At 45.6% G+C, this 14,197-nt stretch overlaps 5 protein-coding genes across 5 annotated transcripts; all 5 read left to right on the top strand.

The window, feature by feature from the left end:
- Positions 1-284: 284 nt before the first annotated feature.
- On the top strand, positions 285-500 carry N7516_002869 (uncharacterized protein; the record flags this gene model as incomplete). Its single annotated transcript, XM_057215589.1, has 1 exon — positions 285-500. The coding sequence occupies one exon, from the start codon at positions 285-287 to the stop codon at positions 498-500; it is 216 nt and encodes a 71-aa protein (XP_057077472.1).
- Positions 501-4,669: 4,169 nt separating this feature from the next.
- Positions 4,670-6,447, top strand: N7516_002868 (homeobox domain-containing protein; the record flags this gene model as incomplete). The annotated part of the gene is made up of 4 exons (XM_057215588.1): positions 4,670-5,259; positions 5,314-5,451; positions 5,510-6,144; positions 6,209-6,447. 4 exons carry the CDS (start codon positions 4,670-4,672, stop codon positions 6,445-6,447), a joined length of 1,602 nt encoding a protein of 533 aa, XP_057077471.1.
- A 1,140-nt stretch (positions 6,448-7,587) lies between these two features.
- Positions 7,588-8,035, top strand: N7516_002867 (putative copper resistance protein Crd2; the record flags this gene model as incomplete). The annotated part of the gene is made up of 3 exons (XM_057215587.1): positions 7,588-7,747; positions 7,809-7,904; positions 7,965-8,035. The coding sequence occupies 3 exons, from the start codon at positions 7,588-7,590 to the stop codon at positions 8,033-8,035; spliced, it is 327 nt and encodes a 108-aa protein (XP_057077470.1).
- A 908-nt stretch (positions 8,036-8,943) lies between these two features.
- On the top strand, positions 8,944-11,951 carry N7516_002866 (AP-2 complex subunit alpha; the record flags this gene model as incomplete). The annotated part of the gene is made up of 4 exons (XM_057215586.1): positions 8,944-9,395; positions 9,455-9,789; positions 9,847-11,786; positions 11,841-11,951. 4 exons carry the CDS (start codon positions 8,944-8,946, stop codon positions 11,949-11,951), a joined length of 2,838 nt encoding a protein of 945 aa, XP_057077469.1.
- Positions 11,952-12,930: 979 nt separating this feature from the next.
- Positions 12,931-13,365, top strand: N7516_002865 (dynamin GTPase; the record flags this gene model as incomplete). Its single annotated transcript, XM_057215585.1, has 3 exons — positions 12,931-12,942; positions 13,102-13,197; positions 13,273-13,365. 3 exons carry the CDS (start codon positions 12,931-12,933, stop codon positions 13,363-13,365), a joined length of 201 nt encoding a protein of 66 aa, XP_057077468.1.
- Positions 13,366-14,197: the final 832 nt, after the last annotated feature.

Raw genomic sequence — 14,197 nt, 5'->3', positions numbered from 1 at the left:
TATCAGGCAACTTGCAGGGTTTCCTGCATCAATATCACAGCGCCGTTGATACCGTGATCTGAGAGCGAGATTACCACATCCGTGCACCTGCACTATCTGCGACTGGGACAATTCAGCACTTGGTTTTTTTTTTTTTTTTTCGAATACGAATAACGAATATCCAAGTGCGTCCTGGATCTTCCTTGCCGGCAGAGTTAAACCTGTATCTGGTCTAATTGAGGTTCATTTCACGAGCCTTTTTTTTTTCTTTTTTTTTTTTTTTTTTTTCAAGAACTCCCCTCTCCATGGTCGCCATCGGTCCAGCTTCATCGGAGCAGAATCGGACAGGGACGTCGCTTAAACCGGAACTAAAACACAACAATTGGGCCGACTGGCCGATTGCGGGCACTCCTGAGCCAAAACCAGCATTTTACGGGAAGCGGGTCACCAGCAGAAGCGATGAAAGTCCATACCCGGGGCAATGGGGAGAGACTAATGCCCTGGAGACCTCGATCAATTAGCCAACGTGGAGACTACAATGCTTTAGCTGATCGGCAACTCTAATACAAAACTCTTGAAATGGTTCCTGCATGAAGTAGCTAAAGTAGAAAAATAAATAATCACGTTCTGTGTTCTCCAGAACTAATTTCTCATCAGTGGCGTTGGCGTTCCAGCCCATGTTTCACTTTACAGGATTTTTCCCAGATTTTTGTTTTGTATCAATGAGAAACTAAGTACGGAGTACATAGTAAGATTAAATCGTTTCTGATTAGTAGGCAGTAAGATTACCTAGGTAGGCGACTTCATCAGAACCAAATAATCAAAATAAAAAGGAGAGAATATGGAGTATGCTTCTCCAGGAGTACATTATACACGAGAAACACGGAAAAAAAAACCCCCAATTGACCCATTAGTTGCAGAAGTGGGCACTTTTTTTTTTTTTTTTTTTTTTTCCTGTCCACTTAGTTTGGCCCCCTTTTTTCGTCAACTCATGGAAAAATCCTTTGAATTCCATATACGGAAGTTCGGAGTACGGAGCAGTTCATTGACGATGTATACAATATAGTTCGAGAAGAGCAAGCGAAGCCAGGAAAATCGTGCACTGATCGTCTGGGGTTCGGTGCACTCTCCTAGACTATCCTAGTGTCCACTACTACTCCATACACTAGACACAAAATAAACCAAAAGTGTAAAAGCCACATGGGAAAAACCGTCTGAACCACTATCGACACAAGCGTCGAGTTAGATCTCCACCAGTGGACCAAGAGATAACTATTTAGAAGGGGGTGTACAACATAAGTACAACATACGGAGTAATAACGGTGGCCATGTGGTCCGATCTGAATGCACTGGCCATTTACTTCTCTTGTAGTATACTCCATTCACGGAGGACGGACTATGGACAGACCGATAGCTCCGTATGTCTGATACCTAATCCGGGTTTTTCGTTCTTTTTCTTTTTTATTCCTGATCCACTGTAGTTCTTTTTAGGCAAAAGACGATACTCAACTTTCTAGATCGGGACCTGTACATGTATACCAACAAGTTACAACATACGTGTACAATATAATCCGTTAGTATAGTACAGATACAAAGTAGTTATAGTGATCTTCAGAGCATACTCTACAACATATTCTCTTTGTAACTTATATAGATATTGCACGGCATATTATAGTAGAACTCATTATGTTGTAGATTAATATTTATTTATTTTTAATCAAGGAGAAAAAGCATCTCCATCCTCTCCATCCCGCCAAGAGATCGGCTTGCGTCACCCACTTAATGTAAAGTCCGATGGGAATAAGTACAGTACTTGGTGTATATAGTACTTCGTACGTGGCTTAATTACTATTATATATATGTGTGTATAGGTACAAAAAGAGATCAAGTAATGTATGTTGTATGTTGTACTCGATCTAGTTTCCCCGCACAGCACGTTCCAGAAGGGAGATTACAAGGACAAGGACATCATACGTTCCAACGGTGTGATCCTGATCCTTTGTAATTTTTTTTTTTTTTTTTTTGTTTTCTGTTCTAAGGGTCTTAAGACGAAACAATAAAATAAATAAATAAATAGGCACGATCGGCACTCTGATCGAAATCCAACGGCTCCGAGTTTTCTCCTCCGAACTCCACCTTGGAGGATAAGTACTTGGTTTACTTGGTCAATAGTTAGTTAACTATGCATATCTATATGTTGATATTGACTCTATGGGGAAAAAAGAAAGAATACTACTACTACTACTACTACTACTGATACTACTACTGATAACTACCAGACCTCTAGTTCCTATTACCTTATTAATCCTATTCCGATACTCTTCGTCAGCCCTTATTGACCCACATGGATCTCACGGAAAATATCACGGAGCATTTATTGACACAACGCCTCATTTCACCTGCGACTCGAATTGTTTCATAACATTTGTGGAGATTTCCAGGGGAACTGGGAACTTGTCTCCCCTCCAACAACTACCGAGCCATGGCACTCCGTATAGTCTCACTAAATAGCCCCTTTGCGAATGATTTTCGTTGCGCAAGGCCCGCTTGGTGGTCTTTCCTGAACAAAGCACTCCGTACACTCCGTACACTCCCCTCCGTACATAACCGTTCCTGTTCAATGGAACTATCGAATTTTCCTTCGGACGAGGCTCTACGATGTATATCACTCCGGTAAAACCGGACCCATTGTTGAAGTTTCAAATATCGTTAATATAGTTCTTTATATTAGTTCAGCCCTCCTGATTGGATTTTATATATATGTAATATATATTGTTGTTTTAATATATTCTCCCAATTTTTTCCTAATTCTCTTCCCCCCTTTTTTTCCCATCCATGTCATCCCATCAGCTTCGCTTCTTTCCGAGGCATCCATGGAGATGTGGCGGGCAGCCCGCTGAGTGGCTCTTTGGGATAGCCCTGAGGGTCTGGCGTAGGGTTCCGCTTATGGATCCCTTCAGCGAGCCACTAACACGGCCGACCGGTCCCATTCCACATGGCCTGGTATGCGCGTTCCGGTGAGGGTCTTACCTAGGCTGCTCGTTTTCTTTTCTTTTTCTTTTTCTTTTCTACTGTTTTATGTTGTGCTCCGTACTCCGTGCTCCGTATACAGGTCCGAGATCCCAATTAATTCTATTTCCTTCAATTTCGATATAAATCGAGAACAAAAAGAAAAAAAAAAAAGACATACAAGTAGGGCCATTGTCTCTCTCCCCTTTATCTTTTCCTTTCTTCTTCCCGAGTCTCGGGTCCCGCAGGACCCATATATCCCCTTTATCGTCCAAGCTTGAGCTAACTTGACGTGGTGGTTCTCAGCTTTTCAGCTTAGACAGACCATACGATTTCCACATTCTCATGGATCCATACCCCTTGAACAGTAGTTACGAGGGTAGAGCCTCGATGGTTCAATGCACGGCAGAGTTCTGACTTATTCTCTTACCCCGTATTCTTTGGGTACCTCTCACATCGTATTCAGGGACGCCTTACGGATAAAAGGGCTTAGGCCAGATATGGGCATTGGATCAGAGGCGACTTTATTCTCCGAGCCGATCCTTTTAGTTTCTGATTCTGATACTAGTCATCCGTACCGTCCCGTACCATCTATACCATCTGTAACCTGATGTTTTACCAACAAGGTTAACGGCTGCCGCTATAGACCGTTTGGTATAGGATCTTCATCCAGGTAAATAGATCTGAGTGTTGATCTGTGGACTGACTCTGTGATCTGTTGGACTTTCTACACTGTACTCCATACATGTACAACATTAAGTCTCACCCCCTCAGGCCCACTCTCTGACAATGGATTAAGTTGAACTGCCTGTATTCATTCGATTCTTGGTTGTTCTTTTTTGGACTTCAATACTTAGAATATTCTCATCGATGTAGACTAGAAGATAAGGATACTACAGAGCACGAAGTATTATATTATATGCCCAGTTGTATAGTTAACTATGTTCAACATGTACATGGGATTTATCGGGCTAAAGTGGTGGACCCTGGGGCCATTCCCTTTAATATCCCTGTATTTCCACTGTTGCCTCGCTTGGCTATTAACCACCTATTTGCCTCACAGGATATCTCCGGTCGATCCTAGTCTAGCGGCATTGTGTGTTCCCAGGTACCACATTTTCACTTTGGTGGATGCTTCTTTCTCAACATCTTATAGCTACCCAGCTGCGTAACGATCATCAGAATCTCAATCGGACCCGATCTGAGATCCAGAAGGAGAAAAAAAAATAATAAAAGAATAAAGGTTAGAGACAGTTGTCCCGCTTGACGTCTTATCCTCGTTTAGGACTTGGGTTTTTTTTTTTTCCCTCTTTTCTCCTCTTCTGGAAGACACACCTGTTCTTCTTCACCTGACATGCTCTTTGGCGCCCTTAATCCCCTTTCTTATTTTCTCTAAATTCTGGAACAAAACAGATTCACCCTTTACTTTAAATTGCAGAAGACAGCCTGACCCTTTTTTTTTTTTTAAACGGCGCTTCGATCAGACCCACCAACGTCTCATATCGGGGGGAGGATTCTACCGTTTCCTTTTTGGGCTAGGATTTCTCCTATTGTTTCTGTTGATGAAAAGTCTTGACTCTACTTCTTTTTCCTTTTCAAAAGAGAATCCTGTCTTTGGTTTTATACTATCGTGGGTAAGGGCCACACACACATACACACATACCAAAACTAGACCCTTACCATGTCAGTCGGCGGCCCTTGCCTTTGGTTGCCTTCATTATCTTCGCCAGTTCCTTCGCCCCTATCTGCAGTTTCATCTCATCTATCAGCCCGAAATAGCGAGAGACTCTCTTTAGGGCCTAGGACTATCTCGCCACGGCTATCTGTGCAGAAGAAAGAGGAGCCCGGCGTTCCTGTTCCTGTGCACGTTCCCGTTCGTCCAGTGGAGATGCAGCCGACTGGTTATAAGGCTGAGAACGCCTTGAATAACCCAGTGGCACAGCCTGTCAGCATGGGTTCAGCGCCGTATCTGGAGCGAGATGTTTCACGGGACACGGTCAACCACCGGTTGGAGGCGGCGAAACAGGATATGCTTCCACGTGTTAAGTTGGAGATTCCGAGTCTGAATCAGCGGGGCTTTTCGACTGTTCAGCCCCTGATCGGGCACGGGGATCATCCTGAAGACGCGGTTTCCTCGTTTTCGGGCCCGCATGACCCAAGAGACGACCACGAGAGAGAATCGACAATCAGTCCTGATGACGATAAGGATATGATGGGTAGCGATGATAATAGATCGCCTTCGATGGAGAAGAAGAAGATGAAGCGTTTTCGGTACGGGAATTTTGTCTTCGAAGTACAGCGCATTGTTACTGACAGAAAGTATAGTCTAACACATAACCAAACCCGCTTTCTGATGAGCGAGTTCACTCGCCAGGCACATCCCGATGCGGCTCATCGAGAACGTCTGTCGAGGGAGATCCCTGGGTTGACCCCGCGTCAAGTACAGGTCTGGTTCCAAAATAGGTAGGGTGTTTTAACCAGTTGAATCGTCGGTCCTTGGCTAACGTGGACGTACTGTCAGACGAGCAAAGCTCAAGCGTCTCACTACGAATGATCGAGAGAGGATGCTCAAATCTCGGGCCCTTCCTGACGATTTCGATACCACAAAGGTTCTCCGCACACCCTTTGAGGGGAAACAATCAGGTGTCACGCCAGTGGCATCTCCACAAGGCTACGGCGTTCCAAATCCAGATTTCGGGGCTTTAAGAACACTGCGTACCGATTGCTACGCCCGACCAAATGAAGATGAATATCTCGTCTCACCTCTCAGCTCTGCATCAACAGCAGGAACCTACATGTCCTCGACCGGAGGACGAAATGAGAACATGTCTCAGTCGAACGTGATGTTCCGCCCTGCTGCGTCTGCTTCCATGTCCGATTTACATAGAACCATCCGCAACGATTACCCAGTCACTAGGTCAAGCAGCTTGTCCGATGCATCGGCCCATCCGTCGCCATATGCGGGGTATCCCATGCATAATCGTTTCGCGGGGCAGCCAAATCAGCCAGGTCTACCGTATATGAGACGACCCATGGAATACGCTATGCCTCGTCATCCAGGGATGGGACCCTATGACCAACAGCAATCTTTCGAGGGCTCAGTGTCGCCGACAGACACTCAAGGTTCTCACATTGCCTATGACATGAACAATCTGGGTTAGTTTTCTCTCCTTCTGCCGAAGTTCTCTAACCGATTTTCTAACATGATTGTTTCATACAGCCCCCCAACAACAAAACTACAATCTTGGAATGGGCTCTCAATTACCAACCCAAGGCCGACCCATGGCCACTATGCAGAACCTGCCAGTCACGGCCGCACAAGACTATCGGCCTTATGCCTACGATGCCACCGCAGGCCCAATGGGCACACAAGTCCCCTACACACAAGCAAACACCTCGACTCTGAGTCTCCCAACTTCGGAGCCAGCATACAACTACCCCAATTATATTCAGCAGTGAGGGGAGCAAGACAGTGGGCTCTTAAAAAAACACCGGCTACCACTTGTCTGCTATACGACATCCTCGTTTTGCTTTCTATATCTCCTCCTTCATCTCCTTCCATCTCCTTCCAGCTTCTGGTTAGCTAGGTTAACCAAGGATCCGCGATCTATATCAGCGAGTATAATCATTAATCATTCTCATAGCGTTCATCATTTCTGGTATTTTGGGGTTTTCTTTTTTTTCTTCGTTTTCTTCTGTATCCTGTGTTATCAACTATCTAAAATATTTTACTTGCCTGCATGTTCGTTTGATTTCACATCCTGTTGTTCCCCTTTTCGTCGCGTTTCTTTTGGTCTGGTCTGGAATCTAGCGATCATTGTCTGCGAGACAATTTGTCTAATGTTAATTGTTTCTAATCTAACTGCATAGCCTCGGGGTGAAAGGTTAAAATGGTATAGAGATGCTGTGTTTAGAAGCAGACAGACCATCAAGTCTACAATTCACTTGAACCAATTAAACTAGGTTTTCCTTGACATTTCTCTACTTTGATCTACTTTCCTGACACATTAAATATTCCAATATATCTGTTTTCTTTACTTCGTACTCCGTACTAGCGTCGGAGTTTGACTCAACAATGTCAGAGCTCCTGATGCAACTAAACAGTAGTTCCCTTGCTTACATACCCTATAAAACCTCCCAACACAAAGCTCCCCACCAACATAGGTCATCCAAATCCTACCCATCGAATCAGAATCAAGACAAAAGTAATCAAATTCTTCTTGCCTCAACACATCCACCGTCAGGCCAGATCGCCCAGCCACTCAAGAGGAGCGTATTTGCTTGTCTCCGCAATGGGCCAATCAGCGTCCACCAAAAACAGAACACCGTACCACGTGATATCACCTCTCGTAGCCAATCAGAGACCTTCAATTGATAATCACTACTCACCTCTGACGCATACAGAAAGAGTATAAAACAACTCGTAGAAGGGGCGTGTTATTTTCTTTCTCTCAGACACTCTCATCTTGATTCCAAAACAATCTCATTTCTGCATCTTTCATCACTTCAATCTTGCAAACTCAGCAAATTCCCTCACCTTCATCAACATCACCTGCTCAATCTTCAAAAACCGACGTCATATCAAATCAACCCGCCAAAATGGTCCACCCCACTACCACCTGCTGCAAGACCACCCAGGACGGCTCCTGCGTCTGTGCCGCCCAGGCCAAGTGCTCCTGTGGCCAGCAGAGCGCCCTGAACTGCAGCTGCAACAAGGCTTCTTCCGAGAACACCGTTTCAGGTCCCCGCTGCTCATGCCGTATGTAATCCCACTATTCTGATAATTCAAAAGAAACAATATACTAACATATTCGAAATAGGCTCTCGCCCAGCTGGCCAATGCACCTGTGAACGCTCCGTCACCGAGAACCAGACTATCGCTGGTGAAACCTGTGCCTGTGGCAGCCGTCCTCAGGGTGAGTTTTAAGTTTCCGATGTGATTTGTGGTTTTGAATTCCCTGCTAACTTTGACTTAGCTTCTTGCACTTGTGAGAAGGCTGCTGGTGTTGATTCTGCTCTCGAGGTTGACTTCACTGGCCGTGCTTAAGTGACTCGATTCACTTATACCTTTGCTTTGATAATTGCATTTTTTTATCCCCGTCTTGATGGGGAGGTGGAGTCTTGGGATTGGGCATTTTTACTGGTTGAGGTTGCTTGGATATCAATTACTACTTGAATGAGATATGAAATGAGTCATTAATACTATCCGATTTTCGATACATATATAAACATCAAAGGCCACGAAAGGATTGACAATAACATGTAGGCGGCTTGTTTAGTGGCTATCGAAATGGACTAGAATGAGGGAAATAAGTTGAAGTAATTATAAAGCATCCTCTTTCCCGAATGTTTTCATGTTGAGATATAGTCTGTCTAGACTACTGAATAGAAACTACAACATATACTACCCATTGCACTGCCACGCCGGATCAGTATTCCTCCGCCGCCACACACCGCCACAGCGGAACCCGGGCTGATCGACAGCGGAAGTGACCCAAAATGAAATACAGAGCGGACAAGTTACGGGGATGGACTCATCTCGACTTCGCGTGTTGCTCGGCCTATTTATCCTAGGATCTCTAAACTGGACACTATTCTGTATGTTGCCGCGGTTCAATCGGATACTTCCGGCCCACCCCAACCAACCACTGCTGACAAGCTCACCCAGAATTCAACTCCCTCATACCACACCCAACCCCCTGTTTTCCAAGGAGCTTCCACGAGGCCGGAAATCCATCACCCGACACGCTGCACGGCCAATGCCCCATAATCCACCCACTAGCATAACCGGGACATGGTTGTGTGACGTGCATCCGATCGCGAACCCCCTGAGGTGATAATCCCGCGTGGCATGCGAGGGCGCACCTCGACCGAAACCCCCCGCCATACCATAGTCATCAATTCTTTTTTTTCGCGTCGGTGGGCCGATAAATACACTACACTATTACTGTCGCTATGTCGTCCATGCGAGGGCTTGTGCAATTCATTGCTGATTTGCGGAATGCCCGCGCTAGAGAACTCGAGGAGAAGCGCGTGAATAAGGAACTGGCCAATATTCGGCAGAAGTTTAAGTCTGGCAGTCTTAATGGTTACCAGAAGAAAAAATATGTTTGCAAATTGCTCTATGTCTACATTCAGGGTTATGATGTGGACTTCGGCCATCTCGAGGCTGTTAACTTGATCTCTTCGCCTAAGTACTCTGAGAAGCAGATCGGATACTTGGCTGTCACGTTGTTTTTGCACGAAGAGCATGAGTTGCTTCATTTGGTTGTCAACAGTATCCGGAAGGATCTGCTCGATCATAATGAATTGAATAACTGCTTGGCCCTACACGCCGTGGCCAACGTCGGTGGTAAAGAACTTGGAGAAGCACTCGGATCGGAGGTTCACAGGCTGCTCATCTCGCCGTGAGTTTAGTGACGTTCCTTGTTTGTTTTTTTTAAATGATTATTCTGACAATTTCCAGTACCTCCAAAGCTTTCGTCAAAAAGAAGGCTGCTTTAACACTACTTCGGTTGTACCGCAAATATCCCGGCATCGTGCGAAACGAATGGGCCGAAAGAATCATATCGATCATGGATGACCCCGACATGGGAGTAACGCTCTCCGTCACCTCTTTGGTCATGGCCCTAGCTCAGGACTTGCCAGAGGAATACAAAGGCTGTTATGTCAAGGCTGCCCAGCGACTGAAGCGGATTGTGGTTGACAATGATATCGCCCCGGACTACCTCTACTACCGCGTACCATGTCCATGGATTCAGGTTAAGTTCTTGCGCCTGTTGCAATACTATCCCCCATCAGGTATGTGTAGTGCCGTGGCAGCTTATAACTCAGATTCTCACACATAAATAACTACAGAGGACAGCCATGTTCGCGAAATTATTCGAGAATCCCTCTCCCAGATGATGCAAGCTGCAATGGAGACGCCCAAGAATGTTCAGCAGAACAACGCCCAAAACGCCATTCTCTTTGAAGCTATCAACCTTCTTATCCACCTTGACTCTGAGCACAACCTCATGATGCAAATATCTACCCGCCTAGGCAAATACATTCAGTCTCGGGAGACCAACGTTCGATACCTTGGCTTGGATGCGCTGACCCATTTTGCCGCTCGGGCTGAGACTCTTGACCCGATTAAAAAGCACCAGAACATCATCCTGGGCTCGCTTCGAGACCGTGACATCAGTGTTCGTCGCAAAGGATTGGACCTGTTATACAGCATGTGTGATACCAGTAATGCCGGCCCCATTGTTAACGAGCTTCTGCGATACCTGCAGACTGCCGATTATGCCATTCGAGAGGAAATGGTACTCAAGGTCGCCATTCTTACCGAGAAGTACGCTGCCGATGCACAGTGGTACATTGACATGACATTGAAACTGCTCTCCCTGGCAGGCGAACATGTCAACGATGAAGTATGGCAACGAGTGATTCAGATCGTGACCAACAACGAAGAACTACAAGCTTACGCAGCACACACCTTGCTGGGCTACATGAAGTCCGATTGCCACGAAAGCTTGGTTAAAATCGGGTGCTATGTCTTGGGCGAGTACGGCCATCTAATCGCCGAAAACGCAGGCTCGAGCCCCATTGAGCAATTCCTGGCCCTGCAGGCCAAGATGTTCTCCAGTTCAGACAACGCGCGGGCCATGATCCTCTCGTCGTTTGTCAAGTTCGTGAATCTGTTCCCCGAAATCAAACCTCAGCTCTTGCAAATCTTCCGCCTGTACAGCCATTCTCCCGATTCCGAACTGCAGCAGCGAGCATTTGAGTACCTGTCGCTGGCGACTCTCCCGACTGACGATCTGCTGCGAACAGTCTGTGATGAGATGCCGCCATTCTCGGAGCGAACCTCCATCCTACTTTCTCGGCTACACCAGAAGACAGCCGGTGCAAGTGAGAAGAAGACCTGGGTTATCGGTGGCAAGGACGCGAATGCGGACAAGCAAGAAATGCTCTTGGCACAGAACACCGGTCTCAAGCGCACTTTCACGACAATCGTTCATGGCACGCGCACTGGGTCCGGCAGTACTCCAGCCAGCCCGGCCACCGCGTCCAATGCGGCCAGTGCATCGGGCGACTTGGCAGGCCTGGATCTCAGCGGCCCATCAGCCCCAGCCCCCAACATGGCTAGTGCCGCTCATCTGACGCCAGAATGGGACATCGGCTACAACCGACTGTTCTTCTTGCGCGAGGGTGTGCTTTTCGAAGACGCACAGATCCAGGTCGGACTACGCTCGGAGTACCGCGGTCCGATGGGTGTCGTGAAGCTCTACATCTCGAACAAGTCCACGTACCCCATTGGCTCTCTGACCACCACCGTCGACAATCCGGCCTCTCCTCAACTAAAGATCGACACAAAGAACCTGCCCGAACCAACAATCCCGGCTGCCGGGCAGACCCAGCAGACTCTGTTCTGCACCGCCCATGGCCCCTTCACGGATGCACCTACCATCCGTATCTCATACTTGGCCGGTGCTCTCCAGGCCTACACACTCCAGCTGCCTGTGCTGATGCACCGCTACATGGAATCCTCGTCTCTATCAGCCGATGAATTCTTCAAGCGATGGCGCCAGATTGGCGGTGGCCCGCTGGAATCCCAGAAAACCTTCGGTTTGCTGGGTAAGAGCAAGACCGCCAACGAGAGATTCACTCGGAAGATTGTTGAGGGATTCGCATTCAAGATTTTGGACGGTGTCGATCCAAACTCTCAAAACATTGTTGGGTGTGCCGTGTATCAATTCGAGGGTGGTAAGACGGGTTGTCTGCTACGGCTGGAGCCCAACTACGAGAAGAAGGTATGCATTAGAACTAACTCTGACTCTTTTCGTCATGCTAACACTCCTGTTCAGATGTATCGCGTCACTGTTCGTGCCACGCAAGAAGAGGTCCCGCAGTCGCTGGTCAGACAGATGGAGGTGAGGCTGGCGCAGGGCATGAGAGCAGATGAAGCCTTCGATTAGTTAGGGCGTCTGCAGGTGATATGGAAGGAAGCATTCATGTATATCTCTAATTGGTTTACCAGGTAAAATATTAGCAAGTGTTCCTGGTGGAACATCACATCTGTTTGTGTATAACCTTTGGTAGTAAAGAAACAAATAGAAGTGGTTATACCTACAACATATGTACTTGGTTTCCTCCGTCATTTCTTGGCTTTCCCTTGCCGCTTTTTGCTCACTGAGTAGATCTGAGCATCTGAGTCTGAGCAGAACTTGGGGTGAGCAGCCTGAGTAAGCTACCTCGGGAGGGTTAATAGGTATTGATTGAAAGAGAGAAGTTATATCCTATACGGATACCCTATTAAGATTTATTTAAGGAAAGAAAAGTTTCCTTGGCTATTCGGTATGACTTAGGTATAGAGTATAGAGTGATTCTTTGCTTCGGTATTTCATATTTGCTTGTTTGCTACAGAATGAGCTTTGTTCAGATGGTGTTAACACAGTATATAAAATCCCTGCATTTTTAGCTTTAATCAATTAATGATTCTTCTTCTGCTTTCTCCCCACCTAATAATAATCTATACAACAGGTTATGCTATCCTCAACAGTTTCATCTTCCCAATCATCAGCAGCAATCATGGTCGTCAAGGAGGTTGAAAGTACCACTTTGGCAGACCCTGACCTACTTGAAAAAATTGATCGACTATTTGCTTGCAATATCGGAGAATACATCGATCTTCCATAGTTGGTGGTAGTGGGCGACCAGTCAAGCGGGAAGAGCTCTGTCCTCGAAGGCTTGACCAAGTTGAGCTTCCCCCGTAACAGCGGCCTCTACACTCGCTTCGCGACGCAGATCATCTTCCAGCGAAAAGTCAACTTTGTTAGTCAAGAGATCTCGGCTTCCATAATTCTAGCACCGGGTCTTAACCCTAATAAGGAATAGAAACTTAGGGATTGAAATACTACTGGTCTATAGGCTCTTAGCGTAGAAGGGTTTGCTTAGATGATAAGAGAGGTAAGCTTTTGAATTTCTTTCTCTATACTTCCTTAGAATATACCCTAATATAACTAGGTCTATAAACTTTTAAATCTTTATAATTTATAAGTCATTGAGACCTATAGTAAGCCGACGTTCTCTAACAGCGTTCTCCGGCTTAAAATTTATAGTCCTTAGGAGGATCATCTCAGTATAATTGATGTCCTAGGGATATTTAAAAACACTGTCTATAGAGTCACTACAAAAGATAATATAGTACTAGTCCGAGATATAGTTTATAATTATATAAAGAACCTACGCTCTATTATACTAACCGTTGTTCTAATAAACGTAGATATTGCGACGTAGGAAATTATCGAGATAGCCCGCGAAATCGATCTAAAAGGCGAAAGAACTCTGCCTATTATGACTAAGATCGACGTCGTAGATCAAGGAACCTAAAACAAAGTTATAGATATGATCGAGGATCAAAATACGAGTAGCTAGCTTAGGTGGGTTGTTATTCGGAACCTTAGACAATAGGAGCTTAACGATAGGAATGTCGACCGGGATATTCTAGAGGAAAAGTAGTATTATACTTCTCTATAGAACCGCGTGCGAGCTGAGAACTTCGGCATCAATACGTTAAGAAAGCGTCTTTAAGAGGTCTATATATTACACGTGCGCCGCACATTTCTATTGGTAAGTATACTAAAGAGGCTTAACGATAGTTTAAAACCTTCCTAATAACCTTTATGGCTGTAGGTACGTTCGGAAACTACTAAGATACTTAATGTGGCCCGAAAAGCTCTTAAATCACTTAGAACCGAGCGATAGACCCCTAAATAGTAATGTATAGCTCTTCTTGATATTGTTTTATCTTTTCAAAAAATCATATAGCTGGCACTCGCCGTAAACTATAGTTTAGATAATATCTTTGATATAGATTAGGATGTTCGTTTGGTAACCCTAATCTCTAGTAGAAACGTAGACTTTTCGGACCACGTTTCTACGTAGGGCCATGAATTTATATTCACCGATAGATCTTAGATAGAGATATTAGAGCCAGAATTATCAGAGGGATCGGCCGAACTATCCCTAAAATCCACCGAGGAATAAGTTAGTTTTTTATCTTAAGCGGTAGGATTTAGGAGGATAAAGAAGTCTAGGATATCCTATACAATGCTGTCAACCTTCCTTAGGCTAAAAATGGCATTTCTACCTAGATAGACATAGTCTATCGTGAATCTCGTGGCTTCGAAATCGGCACCTTTAATCATACCTTGCTCTCGGC

The sequence above is a fragment of the Penicillium verrucosum genome, assembly GCF_028828655.1.
Source record: "Penicillium verrucosum strain IBT 35672 chromosome Unknown utg000001l_segment0_segment0, whole genome shotgun sequence".
NCBI lineage: Eukaryota > Fungi > Ascomycota > Eurotiomycetes > Eurotiales > Aspergillaceae > Penicillium > Penicillium verrucosum.
Note: the sequence above shows the minus strand (reverse complement) of the source record. Positions and strands in the feature narration are given on the sequence as shown.